The sequence below is a fragment of the Aplidium turbinatum genome, chromosome 10 (genome assembly GCF_918807975.1).
Source record: "Aplidium turbinatum chromosome 10, kaAplTurb1.1, whole genome shotgun sequence".
NCBI classification, from domain to species: Eukaryota; Metazoa; Chordata; class Ascidiacea; order Aplousobranchia; family Polyclinidae; genus Aplidium; species Aplidium turbinatum.
Window position 1 is genome coordinate 4,905,458 of NC_137481.1, and position 23,186 is coordinate 4,928,643.

The 23,186-nt window shown below is 38.2% G+C and overlaps 1 protein-coding gene across 1 annotated transcript; it reads right to left on the bottom strand.

The window, feature by feature from the left end:
• Positions 1-590: 590 nt before the first annotated feature.
• Positions 591-21,217, bottom strand: LOC145778429 (solute carrier family 12 member 9-like). Its single transcript, XM_082589908.1, has 18 exons — positions 21,089-21,217; positions 20,460-20,694; positions 20,212-20,359; positions 19,415-19,573; positions 18,269-18,384; positions 16,615-16,722; positions 15,061-15,172; positions 12,052-12,209; positions 9,518-9,725; positions 8,797-8,989; positions 8,407-8,542; positions 7,593-7,772; positions 6,143-6,248; positions 4,293-4,491; positions 2,359-2,487; positions 1,779-1,946; positions 1,129-1,278; positions 591-907 (listed from the first exon to the last, which is right to left on the bottom strand). The coding sequence occupies exons 1-18, from the start codon at positions 21,215-21,217 to the stop codon at positions 725-727; spliced, it is 2,817 nt and encodes a 938-aa protein (XP_082446034.1). The 3' UTR covers positions 591-724.
• Between the last annotated feature and the right edge of the window lie 1,969 nt (positions 21,218-23,186).

Genomic DNA, 23,186 nt, shown 5'->3' on the forward strand with positions numbered 1-23,186 from the left:
CTAATCAGGTTATCCAAAAATTCTTACCAAATTGTGTTGCTACCAACATTAGGCAAATACAGTCCAAATATTATAAAGATTAGGCAAGAAATGGATGAGAAATTCAAAATCAAGTACATAGCAGAAAATGTCGTTTTTTCCGATTGCGAAGAAAGTCATTTATATTTTGCAAAGCTTTAATCCTCCGGCCAAGCTGGGCACCCGTTTTGAACCCTCAATTTCACCCTGAAAGATTCTATTCCCACCAAACAATTTTTCCAATGTGTTCTTTGTGAAATTTGGTTCTAGAAAATCGCTACAGCAAAACTTGTTAATTTTTCAATGATAGACTTGCTTAAAGACGTGCAAGGTAATCAATTAATTTTGTTCAAGCAATCTTAGTTGATCGATGCCATTTATAAAATTGTTAACTATTGTAGCTTAAATGACACCATGATCTTAATAAGTTTGCAAACGTTTATAGACGTACAACGTTTTAATATCTATGCTGTCTGTTTGAACATGCGCTATTTTTTACCCTTTTAGTGGCCTCTAAATTCAAATGTGAATTTTCTTTCGACAGTAGCCTATTGCCCGTGGAATTGAAACGATGATGCACAAACATTAGCAGGAAGAACTATTTTTAATTGCACTTGTAGTTGTAAGTTATAAAAAGGGGTTAAATTTTTTCAGGAAAACTTGCGATATCTGTAAAACACAGTGTGAAAGCAAACACGATTGTAATTCATAATGCAGTAGATATCACATGAGACAACCCATGCATGAACAGCGTTGGCCCCAGATCGTTGCTCATTTTTGTCAGCATTGTAATATAATCTCTTGAAGTAAAGCCGTCAGGTGGAGCTGGTAAGTAGAGAAAAGTTGCTGCTGTCTTGGAACATTGCGAACGAACCAGAAAGTTGATTTTCTGTAAAGAAAAGTATAAGATAGTACAGTAGTACACCGTAAAACCATTCGACATTTTAAGAAATTCTTGGCAGCTCTGGAAGGATTGAATCAAGTGTGAAGAAACCCATGCTTATGTGAACTAGTTAGGCTTACGTTTTGTGGTGTGAAGACAAGATTCGTTTAAAAAAGCATCCCTTTATTGTTGGGGGAGCTTCATATTAAATTTAGCAAAATTTTCACCTTTAAATATGATAAGGTATCTCTATTCAGTGATGTTGACTGAGACGCGTGCAGCGTATGCTCTTGGTTGGATGGCGCACTTGCCTCCGAAGCACTGCTCCAATCGACACGTTGGACCTCTGCGCTGATGCGAACCGTTTCTAGAAACTCCTAAAGTGGAAAAAAAACTCGCTCTGCTCAAACCTTGCGATAACAGAAAATTTTCCACTTAACATAGCATTTGACAGGAACCGCTCATTACTTTAAAAGTTCGGAATGGCCCGTTTCGGTGAGTCCGATTCCTTAACAGGGGATTTTTCAATTTTTTTTTAAATTATTGGGTAGCCTGCCGTAGCCTAATTAATAATTATCATTGCCGTTTTAGGGTTAGAGGTTAGGAACTCACCGAATAGTAGCAGACCCTTAAAAGTTGGTAGGCCTATAACATTCAAAATAAAATGAAGGTGTTCAACAGATTATTTAAAGAAGCTACCGTAATAACATTTAAGGTAACCGCTGTGATAATTTGCTGAAACAAAGCGCTTTTTATCAAATAATTCTTTTAAATGGTTCTTCTGTTTTCGACCCTTCGGTAACTTTCAAGCAACCATTTCATCACAGATCTGACGTAACTACGTGCAATGATGAAAGTGTAGTTAGATTAGTTCTACCTCCAGCTCTTGATGTCCAGGAGCTATGAGATGGTTGTTTTCAAGATTATGAAGCAAAAAGATGCGCAGCTTGAACTTCTTCCACGCGGAGGTCATATTGAGTATGCAAGCCATTTGCATGAGGAAAATGCAGGTTTTGTCGAAGCGAGAAGATGATTGGTGGGAAGTCTAAAAACACCAAAACCACAAAAATTTAAACAAAAAAAAACACAAACCGCAACCTTTTACCCTTGAAATCAGGTTCTATTCTGCAGCAAGGCTCTTACGCTCTTCAAGTTTTTACCCTTGAGTGACTCGAACAAACATTTTTCACTCTCAAGGATTGTAAACTTCGAGGTTAATAAATCTTGATGCAGGAGCGAAACCAGCAAGTAGCTTTATGAAGGGGGGGTTTCAACAAAACACAATGATGTGTCTACATTGATCTGACCTTGCCAATACATCTTGAATAAAGTTACTTTTCTGTGTTATCCGGGAGGAGAGGGGGAGTGTGGGGCGTCTGGATCAGCCATTGATTTGATCTATGAATTAGTTTTGATATAAAGATATCTAGATTTGATCGCAACGTAGTCAAACTAACGTTTGAAGAAGGAGCAGAAGATGGTTTAGCGTTGTCTTCAGGCTCCAGTAAAGGAAGCAGAAAGTTGATAGGCCAGACATCCAAATGCCGAGGAGCGTCTCTGTCCGTTGAATCTTCCATAAGGTCAATCTAGAATTGAGCAGAAACATCACAACTTTCAGATAATAATAGAAACGTTTAGCGTTAGCGAGGTCATAGGCTACCCAACCCAGAACTCAGTCATTTTCACATTGATTTACGTCTGTAAACGTTGAATCAATGTAAAAAACACGCTTTACTGGTTGGGCGTACAATACCGTGCAAGAGGGTTCGGAGTGACCAGAATCGGTACAAAACATGCTTCCGGCTCCAATGCAAGTTTATAGTCTATGTCTATGGAGATGTGCTCATATTCACTGCCGTTCGGTGGCTAAGACATGCTATGGTTAAGCTAGAGCACCAAGTCAACAGATCATTGAAAAGTAGGCTACACTAGGTTTGCTAGCGTTATAATTGATGAATTTGAAAGTTACATTAACGGTATCAATTCTTTCCTGCCCCTGATTAAAATAATCCCAGGTTCAGCGGGACTTGTAACTCAGTGGCTACGTCCTACGTGTTTGTCTCGTTGGCGTAATTGCCGGTTACGTAGTGCCGGAGGGCGGATGACCTTTAGGTTAAATTGAAAGTTTATGTAAAAATCTGCTCTTTTAATCTCAGCCCTGTGGAATTTCATGCTAAGTCAAGTCAATTTATTTTGTTTCGATAGCGCCACTTATAAACAAACAAGCTAAATGCAAGCAACCAGGCCCGGATTAAGGTCAAATGGGGCCCCTGTGCTAATAAATTTTATGGGGCCCCTTACCAGCTTACGTGGAGCGTAATGGAAGTGAGCTGGTTTCGCTTGCAGAGGAAACAGAGCGTTGCTTAGGTAAGTTAAATAACTTTGAAATAGCACGTGATCGATGATTAAATAAGCATGTGCAAATTAAGTCAACAATGTATACGTTATAATGGATGCAAAATCACACATATTAAATCAACGAAACCGTGCAAGGGAAAACATTGTAGCAAGGGACCACTGTTAGTACTGCACACTACACTGCAAATTGCAATGAAAGGTTATTCTGAATTTCTATTCTAAACTGCTCTTTCATTCACTACTAACTACCAATAGGATTTAGAAAACTAACATGAAATTCAGTCGAACGACTTTTTCCTGGCTTTCTTTGTTGCCAAAGAAAAAATACAAAAACCATATTTTTATTTCACGTGAAAGGGAAGATATATTGATAAATGTGTTACTTTTTTTAGACAGAGAGGCCTCACTTTTCATAATTTTTTTTCTTGAAAAATTTTTTCAGGAAAAATTTGTTATTTTATTTATTTCATTTTTAGGAAAAGTGGGGCCCTCTGTCTGCGGGGCCCCTGTGCTTTAGCACACCCTAGCACAATGGTTAATCCAGGCCTGCAAGCAACGATAATAAAAGACGATGATCTAACTGGTAGGCTATTTCTACCAGAAAGAGATTGAAAACTTTGTTGGAAGCTCTCTAAACACAAAGATAGTGTTTCAGTCTCCAAATTAAATGACTCGACCGATGGACTCTCAAGTGTTCAAAGACATGTAGCCTACCATGCAACTGCCAGAATCAAACCTCATTTACAGATATTTTTAAGCGCAGGATGAAAAAGCCGGTCATGAATGTAACAAAATAATTGAAGAGCCAAAAATCTTATCCACGTCTGTTCCCAATCTACGTAGAGGTTGCTTGTAACGTAGAATAGCCTACTGATAAGAGGAAAAGGATACAGACTCACAATTGTCAAAACGACAAATACTGTAGCCTATCCAGCCAAATTATCAGGGTGTATGCTGTGTAGGCGTAATTACTGGTGGAAACTATGCGACGGTTTAAAAACGTTCCTTGAAAACTACACGTAAACTACATTACCTGATCGAAATATCTTGCTAAGCAGACGTTCTTGTTTAACTTCAATGCATCCGATATTATGGACACATATTCCTCTTCCGTTAAGCTGTGTTGTGATGTGGAATCTGCTCTCGGAACAGGGAAGTTCTCTTGTAAAGATTCGTTCACTTCTGCGCGCGGTGCGGAAAAAGCTTCAGTTATAACCGCTTTTATCTTCGACCTTCGATAGAAATTTTATGTTATAGAGGTGTGAGGATTTGTAGATCATTGCGGACAACAATCGAACGAAAATGGAAGACACCAGACACTCGAGTTTTACCTTTGTTTGGCATTATGCATCACTAATGATTCCAAACCAGGGTGAAACTCTAGTATGGCGTTTCCATTTTTGTTCAATCATGGCCGTCAATGAAATTTTATGTCAAAAAAGCCACTTTCTCCTGTTTAAAATTGACCTTGTATAAGCTGCTTCAAGCTGAACGATTAAACTTAAGACAGAGACCACACACAACGTCTAATTCTGTCAAAAAGTGCCAGAAACACATTAAAGTTGTGAAGTTGGCTGGCCGTAAGCTATTAGTCTAAGTTCACAGAATTTCAAGATTCCAAGCAGACCAAGGAAGTCAAGATCGACAAAACGACATCCCACAATCAAGAAGACTATGTCTGGATGACACCAAGAGTCCAAATTTCTGTGTAAATTTTAGGCTTCTTTGTAGGCCTAATGTGTTCAACTAAACTGCACAAACCTGTCTGTTTCGCTTGCCTTCTCTTGATGGTTAAATTATACTAGCATCCAGTGTTGTACGTTGACGACGTCAATTTGACGGCGTCAATTTACGGCGTCAACTTTTTGTTGACGCTGAGGCTAGCGCCGTCAGTTTATTTTTTAGTTGACGGAAGTGATAGCGCCGTCAACTATTTTGCCGATTTTAAGCGTCAAGCGCTATGCGTCATTTTTTGTTTTCATGGAAAATCTCGTTGCAAAATGAGAGTTTCACGATGTTTTCTGACCAGCGCGACTCATCCGAATTACCGGCTTTTGCGTTGGTTGGAATAGCTACCTGGAATACAAGCGGAAGAAGTTCGCCAAATGGTGATCACTCATATCGTGAGCAATACCGAGAACAAGGAATCAGAAAAAGAAAGCGAAAAATCAATGGATATCATCGCGGAGGTTGAAGATACTTTATTTCAAGAGCTTTATGCCCCTAAAAAGAGCGATGTTAGTGCAGTGGACCTCGTTGAAAGATATATATATGCTACTGCCTACACCATCACAGCACGCTTGAAACAGTGATACCTTTCCGAGTGAACGTTTTCAAAACTTGTTTTTGAAATGCAACACACAAATACCATCCAGCGCTGCTGTGGAACGCATGCTTTCACTTGGAAAGGACATTATGCGTACCAAACGCAGCAGACTATCAGACAAACATTTTGAAATGCTTGTGCTTCTACAAGGAAATAACTAATAAGCTACAGTAGGCTAAGCAGTTAATTACAATACAGTCTCAAAACATAATATCTGCTCTTTATTTATAGCTATTGTTAGCCTAAACTTGGTAAGGTCAGATACTTCTGTTTTATGAGACCCTTGTTAAAAGGCGCTACAAATTAGCGCCGACGCTGATGCCGTCAATTCCTTTAAGAGCTGACGCAATACTTTACGCCGTAAAGTTTTTAGGCAAGTCGCGCTAACGCTAAAGACGTTAATTTATTTCATTGACGCGTACAACACTGCTAGCATCTAAAGCTACATTCACAATATCTTCATAACTTTTTTAGCAAATGTCATCGGCAAGAAAAGACACTGGAGCTTTTTCTATTTTATCATATCATTTCTGCATATGTTAAACAAGTTTTCTCACCGGGGCGATTGTTCCTGGAACAGGCGGAGATCCTGGAAAGTGTCTCTAGGAGGAGAATCATCGTAGAAGCCTAGTACCATGGTGTTTGGCTTCATCCCACCGAGACCTTTTCACAAAGTTAAGATTTTGTTTGTTTATATCCTGGATACTTAAAGTGATATCAAGTATGAAGTTTTCAGACAATAACATCTAACTGTGCAGACGTTGAATCAATGTAAAAACGATTGATTTGCTGCCTGGGTACGTTATCAAACCTTTACAAAACAAGTCAGTGCTTATAACGCGAGGAAATTTTTCTCTCTTGCACTATGATCAGGGTTTTGACAGGAGGGTCTAGGTGGTACTTTGGACCCGGGCCCGGAATATTTAAGGGGTCCAGATTTAAAAAATTCCTTGCAACTTCAAACATTATCAAGATCCTAATATAATCAGATCTAAAGGAATTGCCATCAGAGATAAAAACAGCCATTTCAGATGTCAGATTGTAAACTACCGGGCCCCCTTCTGGGTACCAGGCCCACTTCAGCTTTCTGGTGGTAAAATAGCCACTTCAGCCACCAAGCAGTCAAATAAGAATATAGTCTAGTATAGCGATTTCCCTAACCACGAATATTACCCGAAACACGAATTTCATAATCAACAGGCTAATAATATTTGTTTAAATTCAAAAACTGACATGGCACAGGTAAGAGGATTGCTATCCCTATTTCTACACTAAAAATTAGACCAAAACCACTTTTCAGATTGCAGCAATCAGCAAATGTTTGACCTAGGCCCAAACACTTTTCCCAAATCAAATTGAAAACTTTCTGCACTAACTTTGCTGTAATATCCCTTCTGGTAAGCCTAGAATGACCAGTGAAACATCAATGGAATCGGGAAGTAATACTTTCACGCCATGTGACAAATAAAAGTTCAAAAAAGCAACCACTAGATAGAGATAGTAAGTTTTGTGGTTCAAGAAATTTCAAAGATTTGTTAAATGACCATGCTTAAACGACATCAATAAAAGTTTGTACACAACCTTTATATTCATAACATTGTCAATGAAGGGGGCCCGAAAATAAATTGGTACTGAACTCTGTCAACAACCCTGACTATGTCATTGTCAACTGTCAACTGTTAAATCCTGTCAACAACCCTGACTATGATAAACTACCCAACTGTCCATTCCAAAAGTGTCGTAATTGTAAAGTTTAACACTAGAAAAAGAATATTTCATTTGTCGTTTCAAACTTACAAATGTAAGTTATAGGCCTACTGGGCTTTGTAAATGAAACAATGAAAGCACGACTTTCAGCAGTTTTTATCAATGTAAGGATTGTAAGGTACTTTGAAATAACGCATCGGGCATCTGTGCATCAACTGCTTACTGCAGCTTACAAGATTTTGAATGTACATAAATAAAGTGAAAAATGTCTAGTAGTTCTATTGAACCCTATTCACTCACCAGAGAGCCGCAGCAGTTGTTCTGCGCCGATCCTTACTGAGGTGGATAGCGATAGTTCGACAAACGCTTTCACTCCCAAAGAATCAACTAGGTTCAACCAATGCTGGTACTCGACACTGAGCGTGTCTGTGGGCATGTCAGACAATCGGCCAATGTCAACATGACCCAAAATAAGCAATCCTGCGAATGGAAGAAGGATTCTTTGAAGCTTACGTTGTCTAGTAAGTTGTGAAGACACAACATTGTTTTCACTGTTCTCTCATAACAAACGTCTCTTCTGGCCTTACTGCAAATCGTCACATAATTCGTTAATTTTTGAAGAAAATTTGTTATTAAAAGAAAGCGGCAACAAGAATTGTAAATCTTATGTGATAATCCAATACCAGCTCATTGGATGAGTGGTTATCGCCATGGCATCTAGTGCTGGTGCATCTGGGTTCGATTCCAGGTCGGGTTTTACCAAAGACTTCAAAAATGCCACCGATTGTGTTCTTTCTTGCATAACGCAGTGAGGATAATATGTCATAACATCGTGTGGCAACATCGTAAATCTGATACAAAACTACCACAGAGAACTGTCACGACCTTAGCAGTTTGTTTGTCGTATCCAGGCTTACACCAGGCTTAACCTTAGCAGTTGAAGCGCGACAATAAATAAACAAAGCCTTTACTATTATGTGATAATTCAAATTTTTTCATTATAATGATATGCGTTGACAGTTTCTCTGCACTTAGTTATGGAATTTAGATTCGTATAAAATATGAGTGTGAGTGGTAATTAATCAATTAGGTTGCTACAACTAATGTAGCCTACCCGATTTCTTGATAGAATTCATGAAGTTGATGAGTTGGCAGGAAGTGCGTGGATTCTTCACCATCAGTAGTATCTGTGGCCTCCAGAACTTGACGTGTTCCTTCCTTATGTCAAGCATCAGCAAATATTTTCTAACCTGCGTTAAAAATGGTGTCAGTTATCGTCTTGCTTTGGTAAAAATATAGATAAAAGTGAAAATAATTCATGGTGAGAAAAACGCATCAAGTGACCTTAACACAACCAATGAAAAATTACAATTGAACAAATATCTGCCAACAATACGACAAAATAATCTCTTATATACAGTACAAACTTTTACCTCACATGCAGTGTTCAGTTCACTCTACTAAAAAAGGGACCAAATTGACGTTGAAATTCTGAACAGCAAACCTGGTGGAAAATAAGTGCTTGACTGATGTATCCCCAGGAGGATGTGGGAATCCGGTAATGGATGACGATGAGGAGGATAATGAGAAGAGCGATGCTGACAGAGGTATGAACTGGACTAATCAGGAACATTAAGATCATCGATCCAATGAAACCGAGGAGACAGGTGTGCCAAGTGAAGTATTTGAAAGTTGGTCTAGATAGAAAGTAATGTTGGTTCAAAGCTCCTCACTGAAGAATAACACAACTTCTGGAAAAAGTTGTTAATCTGAGGTTCCTTGCGGACACACACACGCCATATACTGCGGATCCTTTAGAAATCGTGCACATTTAGTTTTACTGTTTTACAAAAAAAGTCGATGCATTTTGTTATTAAAGCATGTTTCGTTTTGTTTCTCGCATCCAGGCTTACTCCCGGTGATTGAAGGTTTAGATTAAGTGGACGGGAAGGCAAGGAAGCCAATCTTCGTGACCACCGTCCTTCAGGTTAAAGCATGTGATAACAAATAAACAGTAAGCTTGATCATTATTTTCTGACTTAAAAACAGGCGTGAAACTTGGATTTGATGTAACCGCCAGAGAGTTTGAAGGTTTATACTTTGTTAACAATATAGGCCTACCCTCACTGCAACCTAGTTGGGTAGATATTAGACAGGTATTTCATAGCATGAACCAGTGCACCAATGAGCAAAAAGCATTGATTCCAACCATAATTACTGCGTACCTGAAGTTAGGAGCTGAAGCCCACTGAAGGGCCAAACAAGCCAAGTTGGTGCCGGCGTAAGAGAATAGAAAAATGATGGTGACAACCGGAGCTATTTTGTTGATGTTTCCAAAAAACAACGTCAATTGCACAAGCAGCCACGTAACAAGGACAGCGACTATTGGATTGCCCTTCTGTGTTGTCATCGTCACGGGTCGCAAAACAATTCCTTTAAAGGGAAAGGTGATCATTTAGTCAGCGGCACCCAGACAACAAACTTACCGCCTTTAACATTGATTTAACGTCTGCAGATATTGTAGCTGGACGTTGAATCAACGCAAAATACGGTTGGTTTGCTGTCTACGTAAGCCTGCAGAGTTCCAAGCCGGATAAGGAATCTTGAGTTTGATACAAGTTCAGATTTGAATTCCAATGTCAGTTTACAGCATTCAGAAAATTTAACTTTAAGGTTTAAAGCAGGGGCGGCGCCAGCCAAAAATGAGTGGGGTGGACAAAACTATTTCAAGGTGATATACTACCCTAAAGTATGGTCTTTTAATGTAGGGGGCGACCTTCTAAATTAATTTCAGTCACTAAAATTACCGATTGCGATGTGACCATGGCAATCTGATCGTCTTGAATGTATTTTGATTCCTTGCAGCTCGGTTGTAAAATTTATTGAAAAATATACAAAAGAAATTGCAAGGGGGCAAAAGCTTGTTTTCCATTGAGAGCATCACTCTGAATTATGAACAAAAGAATAGATAAAACGGAAATGATCCGGTTTATAAAGTACGAAGGTACGGTATCAAAAATTACCAAAATCTTGGTGACATATCAAAATTCCGTTTTCGCTGGTTATAACTAGTGTTTTAAATCGTTTTATGGGGCGAAAGGCTCCCATACATTTCCTCTGCGGTTAGCAAGCATGTCGTTATTTCATGTCCTGGAGCTGCTGCAATGATAGGCGGCTTCATAAAAATTTATTGGGTGGCCCCTTAAACAGAATTTTAAAAAGCCTCGCTATTACCCAATAATACCCATTATAGCTATAGGTTAAGAATCACTGCAATAGAGTTTTATTTTGCGCTCGCAGGTCAGTCTAAAAGCTTCCACCAATTTTTGAAGATTAGTGTTATCGGCAATGTCTCGCACTCTGCTGATCTGCACAAAATGTTCAAGTCTTTGTGATGTCATGGTAGCTCGCAGATAATTGTTTATTATCTTAACTTTGCTGTGAATACGTTTACAAGATGCCACAGTCACGGGCAAAGTAGCAACAATAGCAATGATTTGAAACAAATCGCTGTACAAATGATTAAGATCGTTTTGTCCAAACAATTTCAAAAGTTAAGGCAAACACAACTACGGGGTCTTGGTCAATCCATTTTGGTGCTCTTCAAATTCTAGTTTCCACTTTTGTCAATTAGCTGACCTCAAAAAAAAGATATTGCTGCCCAACATGATTTTCATCGAAATTATAGAATTTGGCTAAATATTCAACTTTAGGCAAATTCGATGGAGACATGTGCATGGGATAATATGCAGCTGCATTTGACATTAATTCACAGGCTTGATCTGAGTAACGTTTTTAAGTTCATTTTGCATTCTGTCAAGAAAGAGACAAAAAAATCTCTTCTTAACTTTTCTGTAATGGATTCAGATTCACTCCACGGAAGACTGTTGCAACCTGTCAATAATGTTTGACCAACTCGGAAATGACTTGTTGGTAGCGGCATCGCTTAGCCGGCGTGGTGGTTTCACTGGTAATTTGATTTCGATCCGCAAAGATGAATTTATGACCCCCTAACCCCTCGCATACACCCCCCCCCCAAGTTTTCTCATCGGATCTCGACGAATTACAAAATTGACTCTAAATAGGATTGGGGTGGACATGTCCACCCCAGTCCACCCCGTGGCGCCGCTATTGGTTTAAAGCCCAGAATGATAATGGGTTCAACTGTTCAATGACATTAGCTTATTTCCTGTCGAACATCTGCATATTTAAATAAGCCGAAGATGCTGTTATGAAACTAGGTTGTCACGCAAATGCAAATTAGCAGTGCCATCTGCATATAGCACTGCTGGTGGGATTCAGCTAGTTCATCAAAACCGGTCATGAAAAAAAGTATGTTATCCGGTTCTTGGATCACAACAGGGTGCTGTTAAAGACTAGATATTCAGACAGCTAATCAGTCGCTTTTTAAAGCGTTGTAAGTTCTCATATATTTTGTGACGATACAGGATCAGTTTAAAAACATTCAGAATCACACCACTTCAGCGAAATTAGAAGCCTACTTTTCACACCAAAGTAATACATTTAAAACCGTAGCCTATTCCCAGACAGCAAATCAGTTCGTTTTTACATTGTATACATCGTTTTTACATATGCTGTCTAAGATAACACACAATATGACCGTCATGGCCACACCAAGGTGTCCAAAGACAAATTAAATACTTGTAGAACATAGGTAGCATTTAAACACTAATAAGGTAGCCAACAGTAAACATATCAATCGACAATTCGGTTTTCAAACACCACGAAACTTTCCTACCGAACAAATCATCTCTGGCCAGAGCAAACAGGATTCTAGACGCCCCTATGAGGCAACTCAGGGCCGCTGATAAAGAGGAGGAAAATACACCAACGGCTACGAATGGAGGCCACAGGTTTAGCCGGAGAAGGAAACTGAAATCGCATTGGAGAAAATCTCTGAAAATAGAACGAGTTTTCTCAGTTTTATGTTTTATTTCCAATCATCAAAGCGACAAAAATTACTTACCATAGGAGTCTGGGAAAATGTTACAAAACGCGAACGTTAAAGCGTGCTCGGGAGCGAAATGATTTGTAACACGAAATGATTTACAACACTTGGCACGGTCACAACACGTTGTTACAGAGTTTTACTGGTAAATGGTAATCATTTAGTGATTTATTCATACTGTAGTGACTGGTTAGTAGATGCACAGAGTTTTTGTTTTATTTAGTTCTAGGCTGGTGCATATTAAAAGGAACGTTAAATTAAGTGGACGGGAATACACGAAAGTTAATCTTCGAAACCACTATCAAACATGTCTAACTGTCAAAGACGTAACCGCGCGCTTTGGATAGGTATCGAACCGCGTCCTTCACATATCGTGCAAGTGCGGTGACGTCTTTGCTATGCAGACGGCAGGTGACTTCACTGCCGCATCGATGGTAACAGACTCTTATCAAAAACACATCACACTCTTCGCATTTCGTCATCTTTTCCAGATAATCAGCTGCTTTATTGCTCAGTGCAGGTGAGAATGCGCTATATCTCAACACATTTTTTATTTGTCTAATAACAAACATACCAGCCATCTGTAGCGCACCCAGCATGGGGCTAAGGGGGCTCAAGCCCCTCCCAAACCCGCCACCAAGAATGAAGTTTTTGTATGTTCCCCATTTATACCTTTTGCTTACAGGTAGATATGAATAAGACACAACAATACAACAGGGCTGAGCATTATAACAATCCTATATTTTACATATTTACAAATAGTTTTAATTGTCGAACGTTTCTGTTTAACTTAAGCCCTCATTAGGAATCTGAAAATATTTATAAAAATGCAATAAATTTTAACTTCTTGAAGGTAAAATTACATTAGGAATAGGCAACTACATAAATAACTACAAAAAAATTTGTACCACAGGGAACGTGATAGGCTACATCAAGTAAATGTTGATGAGAATGGACTCGTCTCTAGCAAACAATTGTTTGTTTAAAGTTTTGATGCTCCGGTACTCTCTTGGCCAAATGTCTGGTGGACATAGACTACCGATGTAGCCTACCATAGGCTACGTCAATGCCGAATCACACGGACATGTAAAACTGTATACGACATTTGAGAAGAGAGTCGAAGGCGTCAGGGACTTTAGTTGAAAATACGAACTAATTTTGAATGCTTTGTAAGTAGGAAAAACGTCCACATCAAATTTAATGTTTACAAAATTAGTGTTTTGTTTCAAAATGTTTTCGTGCTAGTTGTTGTTTTCGCACTTATTTGTGTTGGCAAACGGAAATCTAATTCTATTTTGTCATACATGAGGAAAAAGTCGAGATCTATTGAAGGTTGCGAGAGTGGATGTAAGGATGAGGATGCTGATGGTGCTAGTAGCATGGGGTTCACTAGGCCAACTTCTAATCTGATTGAGAGAACGAATCTTAATGTATCGGCAACCGGTGGGTTGTGGGCCTTTAAATATTAATCAAAGGGATGGGCATTGGCCTATTGTCACTGTCACTATTGTCGCAAATCACTCGGCCGACATTTCTGAATTAGCCCCCCCCCCCCTAACTGTTTTTCTGGGTGCGCTACTGCCAGCCATGGAAATAAAATAACCGTTCGCATGTTATAGGCTAAGATTTTTCCAGCCAACAAACCCGTCCTTTTTCACACTGATTCAAAGTCTGCATACGCTGAATCAATGTAAAAATGGACTAATTTGCTCACTGGGTTTACACATCGGACAAGGAACAGTATAAAAATGCGCTAAAAATAACAAAACAAGACAGAACCAACTAAAAGTTATAGCCTTACATCAGTATTCTGTAAAATGAAGGTTCAAACAGTAAAAAAACTGCGTCATACTCTGCATCTCGATAAATAACGATTCTGTATAAGTCATGCTATGATGCCAGTGATGTTCAAGATATAGCCGCAGAGACAAGATTTCCTCGACAGTAATGATTTTAGAAACCATAGGCTAATTATCGTGACAGCGATCGGTTGCTACTTCCGCTGATGACAATACGTAGTGGTAGCGTAGGCTATTGTTGAAGCCTGTTTCAACTCGCAACCTGTGGAGTAAGAATTTTTCATTTAACAAAATGTCAATTGAAGGTCTTCCATAAGTTAATGAGTTGATGGACCAACTGACAAGTTTGGATTTTGAATCCACAAACAGTAAATCTTTGTGACCTCTTAAAACGTGTAAAGTTTGCTTAGAATAGATAACGCTAAAATTGATTTCTAGCCGAAGCACTGACATGTTTCTTACTTTACACTGGAAAGTGTTGCTCTCTCTGTGTTTCATGAATGAACAAACATGAATAAGTAAGTGCATTGGCAAATTCTTCATTTCCTCAGTATGTTTCAGTAACGTGCCATTTTGCTGCTATAGCAGGTTAATTTAACCGGTTTTAACTTTTACCCCCTTGATAAACTCCCATCGCATTGACTGACGGAATACCAACAATTTTGTTAACAATGTCTGGTTACCTTTAATAGTTTTAATTTTCAATTGGTATGAAATGACCGCAAAAAATATCACTAGTCAGCCAAACATTAACAATACTAAACGTCCACAGAGAGACCTTCTATAAACTCTTCCACTGAATGCATAAAAGCAACATTAGGCTACATTGTGTTTCCTGCACATTGCGTAGTGCTTTACTATCTACTATCAAATACCCTTTCAATTAAAAACAAAATATGATAAGAAGCAGCAACAGTTGCAATTCGTGTGGTTAAGACTGATTTTCCAGATCAATTGAACCTTGAAAGCTAGGAGAAACAATGTTGTGATGTTTCCTTACCTGGGTGTGGTTGCACTGATCAATACAACAAGAAGTTGATATGCGATAAATGTTATTACAGTTGCACTGATAGTTCCCAAAGGAATGGAGTGACTTGGATTTTTCAAATCACCTGAAGGAAATAAAAGATGCTTTAAAAACGTTGAAACTGTAATTCCATCCATCTAGAGCTTGCAGTTGCTAACAAATTTCCGAGAGAACCCGTGTTGCCAGTTACCACCAATTACCCAGAGAGCAAAATCCGTCATTTTTGCATTGATTCAACGTTTGCAGATGATGAATTAATGTAACAATGACGGATTTGCTGTCTGGTTCTTTGCTTGATAGCAAAGAATAATAAAGATTAGCCTCCCAGCCACCTTCCTGTGTGCATTCTCAGACAGTGCGCACTGCCACCGTGGCATTGTCGAATGTAAGAATGCAGTCATCAGCGCTCACTGCCGCGGTTCGTGCAATGACTCGCTTGAGAGTCAGATGACGTCATCATAGAAACATTTATCTAATAATATAAAGTGAATGGAAAGTTGAAGTTATCTCGAAGACACTAGTGGTTAATATAACTGCATGGATAACCATGTAATCTGTTATCGCATGTTTACAGTCTTCAAAAATAGTCTAAATGCATAGTCTATTAGTATTTAGATGAAAATATCATCACATTAACGTTTTTCAGTTGTCTGTGTTCTCACAGATGCAAACAGTGAATATACGTAGTCACTTATTTTCAATTGAACTACTGTACATGAGTCTGCAATGGGCGACGTAGCCTATTTTCAATAGCAACATTCATATAACATTCATATAAACATCCTTGTTTAAACCACTAGTTTGCTTATCGAATAGAAAGAACCAAATTCATAACAATTAGTAATTGTATTGCAAATAAATTTTTGCCACATTTAACGTGGCCTTTTCAGGGATCTTATTCAAATAGAATCAGAAGTAAAGCAAGTTATATTAACGTAGGAAATGTTCGAAAAACTACACTTTTCAGTCGATAGCATATATATTTGACTACTTCAAAACTACTTTCACCTGTTCAAAAGAGATTACTTATAGTAACTTTTGAAAAGTTAAAAAGCATATAAACAAGGATGTTAAATCAAATATAGTTATTACTATCTAAACCCTTGACGACCTGTTTCACCTAAACGGATCATCAGAAGGTTCTTATTCAAATAAAATCTATTTTATTGATTATTTTATTATTCTGTTTGAATAAGGACCTTCTGATGATCCTCCTTTAGGTGAAACAGGCTGTCAAGTGTTTAGATAGTAATAACTATATTTGATTTAATTCGCTCTGCTTTGCATTTTTGCTTAGCATTGAGCACTTTTTGTAGTATTAATAGTTTTCATGGTTTTCTTATGGAGGTGAGTTGTTGGTTCGATATTCTTGTGCACTCATGCAAAGAAACTAAATTGCAGTGCAAACGAGATTAAGTTAGTGGGAGATTTCAGACTTAATTTGTTTCAAAGTCAAACGCAGAACCAACCCGTGTGATAACTTTGCACAACACAATCAGAAATAATTGTCCTTTGCTCGGTACGTACCGGACATATTGGGTCCAGCCATAATCCCCGTGCATCCATTGAACAACACAGCGAACACTAAGACAAAATTTTGGGTGATGCCTGTCGTGTGGTCCTCTACATACTGAGCTGGAATACAACAAGCAAAAATCGAATCATGTATTTATGCTACAGCATCAAATGGATTGGTCTGCTTAAACTAAACGATATTTAAAACTAGTTTCATTTTTAATATTAACAAAACGTAGGCTATCTTAGGATAAGTAGCGTAGCCAGAAATTTGTAAAAGGACATTAGATTGCGTAGGGTGTTATCTAAAAAGTTTTTTTTGTTAATGCTATGATGTATATGCCCCCCGTACCGTCGGTGAGCACAAGGAAAAATATATATTTTTTGCATAACTCGGTTGCTTTAAAACGTTTTGGCTTCAAATATTGCAAGCTTAGAGGCAGAGGTTGACTGGTATCTTTACAAAGTAATTATTATTTCAATACAAATAGTCCGTTTTGTACTTGAATGATTCATAAGATCGAAGAAATCACTGTAGACAAAATTGCTACTGCTGTAAGAACTCTGTGGCTTTTTAGAACACCTAGACCGACAAAAGGCTACTTGACCACACGAAAACAGAAGATCTTTTAACTATGACAAAACTACATCCAATTGCAGCAATAATAAAATCAAAAGTTTTAAAACTGTTCGGCCACACTAAGATGATTATGTGCCTGATCTGATACAGACGTTGGCGATCATGGTCTCCCAAACTTCTCTGTCATTTGCCATGTATAAGATCACAATTCGGAATTAGCAAAGTTTGCACAGAAGGCAAAGTAGAAGAAAAAAGAAAACGTAGCAGACAACCAAAACGATGGCAAGACAACATCCAATCATGGACCGGACTCAACTTGGCGACACTGGGCGAGTTGGCTCAAAATCGCCACTCTTGGAAGCAAACAACCCATGTTGATGCGCAACTTGCTGCAGGCGGAGATGACGACTGATGATGAGTCTCCCCTTACGTTTCCAATTGCACCAAGGTCTGCTCTGGCCCGAGCACTTGTCTGGGCCCGAATGATGAATCAAATAACGCTATCAATTTTTGCCATCTCATAAGCGCCAGCGATATTACAAACCTGGGCATGTGGTAGACTGCAAACATTGTGTTTATATGGGAGAGAGAGAGAGTGGAGCTCAGAGTACGGTGGTTCTTCTTCACCGCTACATTTCAAACAACTTTCAGTTCCACAAATACTTTTTGCTTTCATCCACCACGCTTTACATTCAAATGATACTTGGGAGGACCTTGGACTCAATAAATGAGCAAGTATGGAGAATTCCGAGTTATTCAATACAAGGTTCAAATTTTTAGAAAACAAACATCTTATACAAAATCTCTCATAGGGAGGTGTTGACCACAGATATCAAAATATTGGGGATGGTGTTAACAAAATATACTATTTTTTCAAACTACCCCGAACAGCGGACATAAAGCTAATGTAGACTAACATGGGCTAACGTGGGCCAACCTAAAATTGTAGCCTTTGTGATAAATTTGCTCAATATCAATATTTTCGCGCCCTAGCGGCCAACGCTGCGACGTAATGTACGCTTACAAAAAAGGGTTGTAACCCCTCTTCTTGGCTACGCCACTGACACCGTTGCGGAAGAAACTTACGAAAAATATTGCCTTGCAAAGTAGTTGCGTTGAAACCAGTATATTCGATCTCTGTAACATTGCAAGAGTCTGGCAGTGTATCGTTTCTGAGTATAAAGGCTGGCTTGGCGAAGAAGCTGTAAGCAATATAGTAAGTAACTTGAAAGCGTAACAGGAAAAAATAGGACTGCGCAAAATTCTTAATCAAAGGAAGTATAGGAAACACTTCAATGGTGATACACTGCACTCTTGCAACCTAATCTGTAGTAGCCTACAGTTATGCAGCTAAGGTTAATATACTGCGCTAACTAGAAACATATGGACAACTGTATGTTTCACAATGATGTAGTTTAGGAAGAACACATATTTTGCAGTTACACAAAAACATTACCTTACTATCTGATTGATTATACCCAACGGGGACAAAGTGTGCCACATGATTCGGCGTTTGGTAGAGAAAACTATTTGCATGTTTGTTTTATGCTATTTATATTACTGGTACAAGAAAGAGTGAACCTCGCCTGCTTAACATGATGCTTGGATATTGGGCGTTTCTTTCGTGGGATTAATAGGCTACGATACTATTTAATTGTATCACTTTGCCACTTGGTTAATCACTTTTAAATAACGTCATAATACTCCGATCTCTTTATTGATTGAATTAATCTTTATCCTCGGACTGGGAAAGCTTCTTTAGGAGCTTGATTCTGGCAGTGGCGCATACTTGGAGAGGCTTTGAACCACTGACACAGGCCCTGTTACAAAGTTTGCTAGAGTAAAGTTTCCGATTGTTGAAGGGTTGTTGTTTGTGAAATATTCTATCCACTAGGTAGGCTACCGCTGAATGAAGAGCTGTCCTAGAAAATGCGTTGCTTTATAGTGCACACCTCGAGTCGAACCAGCGCCGTTTGATCTTATGTTTCATTTTTATTCGTTAAATCAGACTCTTAACCAACTGAGCTATCGAAACGGATACGTATAGTGCACCTCTTCTTCTAAACAATTTGAAAGTAATGCATGCAAAAAACGATTTCTTATAATCAAAAATTTTAATTTTATGTGCTAAACGGTCATGTCTGAATCAACAAATTCCATATCAGGTATAGAGAGATAGTGATGCTATCACAGCGTTAAACTTTGCTTTGTTTCCTTTACAAATGGACTTACCTTATAGCTATAGATGTCACGGACAAAAGCAGTACTAGGAAAATTAAAAACGTTGTTTTAGCATAAATGTCTGCTCCGATAACGCAGACTATGAAACAAAATAAGAGAATAATAGTCCCGTACAAGTAACTCCACCATGTGCTTGTGGGAAAAATACCTCTGAAAAGTATAAAATTCTCTACTGTAATGTGTATACATCACAAACGGTTAGAGATTTCAACACTTAACAAGGTAGATTTGCGAATGAAATGTTTTTTTAGACACAAATTTCTTTGCCATATTCAAGTTTCGAACTGTTGCTTAAACAAAATAGTTCTAATTAAAGCTACTTCGGATTGAAACATGTGCATTGTGCAATCCCCTAAGTACCTCTAGTTAAAAAGCAAACTTCACTGACAAGCTGTCACTGAAGAAGACTAGAAATAACCAGGATTCAAGATGTAACAAGAGTTCTTTGCATTACGTGGGTAATTCTCAGATCAGTGGTTTTCAATCTGGAGTTTGTAAAAAGACTTCAAGAGAGTCTGTGAATGCATTGATTTCAGAAAAAAGGTACTAAAATTTACGCACTTAACCTGTACGCAAGAGAAGCTTTAAAATTTTTTGCATTGTCATTCAAGGTCACTCTTAAAAGTTTAGGGTTGAATAGGTTTGGTGATTCTCATTTGGAAGAAGTCCATGAAATAAAAAGGTTGATAAACAGCGAGTTAAAGCATCACATCAACTAAACTTTATAGACAAAGAAGCCACTATGAACTCAATCTCTTGAAACAAAAACAAAAGCAGTTTAAACTTACTCCACTAGCTGGCCATTTTCTCCAAAGAAAGAAATTAACCCTTCAACAATACCAAAGATAAACAATGCAGTTGATACTGCATTGGCTAAAAAGAACATTAGTCCAATTGCTCCACCAAACTCTGGGCCCAAAGCTCGACTGATCATAACTGATAAAAAAATCAAAATTAAGGAAAGTACTCATATTAAAGTAAAATAGTACAGCACAGAGCTGATCTATAATAATTTAACTCCTTATGGAAAGGATACAATACGCTCCACCACCTTCGATGGCTCCATTGGTTGATATTGCACAGATAGACAAAACAGTTAAACCAATTATAACGTAAGCAAGAAGAAACATAAGCAAACTCTCCAACAATCCAGCCTGACCAACAATAAATCCCATTCTTAGAAACGGAATAACACTGAACATCGATAAACAGCAAGGAACGATGACTCCAAAAAATGTGGAAAGCTTGCGTTGTTGATGAAGAATGTTGCTCTAAAAAAGAAATGCTGATAGTGATACAAAGTCAATACGTCACATTGATGCTTTATCAATGCTTTGCAAACCCATTGAATTCAATACCGTAATTAAACAATGCAGAAGAGAAATATACGGTATATATAATTTTAGCTGTTTAAGCAAACTGTAATTTTCATGAAGTCTTGAACATTTACGATTTAGGCTGCTCATGTCCAGCAAAATAAGCTGTAAGCTAGCTACTAAGAGTGTATATAGTTGCTTGGTTAGTGGCACTGGGTGCAGATAGCAAAGTAACCATAACAGAGATAAAAATTAACTTTAACAACCCAAAATTCCCCAGGCTCAATGGTGAAATAATAGTGTCACTTCAACATAATTAAACAAAAACTTATTTGCTGCATGATATCACCTGGTCTCGACTGAGCAATCCACGCAGTCTGAGGTGAACTTGACTTAATCTACTTGACAAGTTATTACGTGTGGAATGCCTTTGTTCAGAAACCAACACATCTTTGTCCGAATCCAAAGAATAATGCATGTTCATAGCAAAGTCAGAAGAAGCAATGTAAGCAAACAGGATAGCTACACAGAGGCGAGGTCTAGGAATGTTAGATTAATCAGATAGCTTAGCCTACTACTGGTACTATGTACATCATATATGCTAATGGAAATACAGTGTAGCATTGGTCCAAGCTATCCACACTGCATATTATGGCATTTCTACATCGATTACGCATCTGTTAAACAGATTTCATACTGTGCAATACAAGAATCTTAATTGCCTAAGTCAGAGGAAATCAACTCCGTAATTACGTTGTGCCTTTGTTGCTATTCTGTAGTTGTTATGAAACTGCACAAATAACTCATCAAGCAGTTATAAAAAGCAACACCAACTTTATTAAAAAAAATGTTATATTTTGCATTACATCAGTCAGCCATAATTTAACTTATCCTAACCTGCGAACCAGTTTACTAGCTTATTCGTCTTTTGTTTCTAATCCTCACTGACTGAGCAAACTCTAAACATATTTGTTCCTAAATTCTAAAGAATGCCAAAAAGGGCCTCGGCTCGATAACCTTGCGTTTTTTTCGAGGCCTCCTGGTGCGTTGTCTTGTATGCTTTATTTGTCTGTTGTTTTGTCCACACTGCTGTTTTTGCGCACCAAAAATAAACTTTGATTAGTCCACACTTTTCATCGTAGCAACAAGTAAGGTTACGCTTGGAAACCAAGATAGACGCCTGTTTGGAGTTGCCATATTAAAATATACATTTATCATTAAATTCGGCTGAGAAGGGGTGCGGTGATAAAAGAATAGACTATCTTGAACTTTTAAAAGAATATTTTATTTCCAAGTTATAAAAAATATAGTGGCTTTTATGTTTTTGTGCAAAAAAAAGTAAAGTCACTCGAAGTTTCGAGCCTATACATGAAAGATTTCAAGAACAACACATCACTAAGTGAAAACCACCACAAAAAACATACTCAAATAACAAAAATCTTATTTATTCATTATTTCATCAACAACCGGCAGTTGTGTTGTTGTTGTACAACCCGTTAACTCTTCAGTCCAAAGTGTCGTCACAGTTACAGTGCAAAGTCAAATTTATCTTACGATTTTTCATTTTATGCAAATTGCAGATTTAATTCCTGATGAGGACATACGTACAGTACGTGTCGAAAACGTTTGAGTCATTATATTAGATATTTTGTTTTGTATGTAATACACAGGGATATCTAGAGAAGATCTTCTTTAGATATCCCTGGTAATACATTATATTAAACCGGCTAAGGTTACTTTGTTTTGCTTGTCTATGGTTCAAAAATGCAAACTCTCTACCAAAGCTTGTCATATTTTTATCTGTGAACGTATTTCTAATTTGAACTCACAATCTTCATTTATTCAAGAAAAGTTATTTACACAATTTTCTGGATCTTAGTCGGTTTTCTCCACGAAATCACTTTCCTCCATCGATCACGATTCTATGTATCTCTTTTCTCCAACACAGTAGCGTTGATAGCTCAGTTAGTCCGCCCCGATAACCCAGTTGGCTAGCGCGTGACTTTGTGAATGAAGAAGCTTCAGGATCAAGCGGAGCTGGTTCAAGTCTCGGGGTGTACGCTTGAGCAACGCATTTAAGGACTGCTTTCCATTCACCGGCACATAATGAATAGAATATTTCCCCGGCAACAACACTTCAACAATCGAAAAACTGTACTCTGTCAATCTCGGCAACAGGTCCTGCAATCTGCATCAAGTGCCTCTACAAGTACACAAAACTACCAGGAATAACCTATCAATGCTTTTTCAGTCCGAGGATAAAGATTAAAAACCAACCAACACAATAGCTTTGATAAGGGGTAGTTTTGGACCGTCACCCACAATCATTTTAAAGGGCGGGGAAACCCAAATTAACTTTGCGAGTTTTTTGTTTCAGCGTGATGTCATTGTGTACAACATGCGTTTTAGCAATAAAAAAAATCCAAATTTTGTTGCCCTCGTCTCGC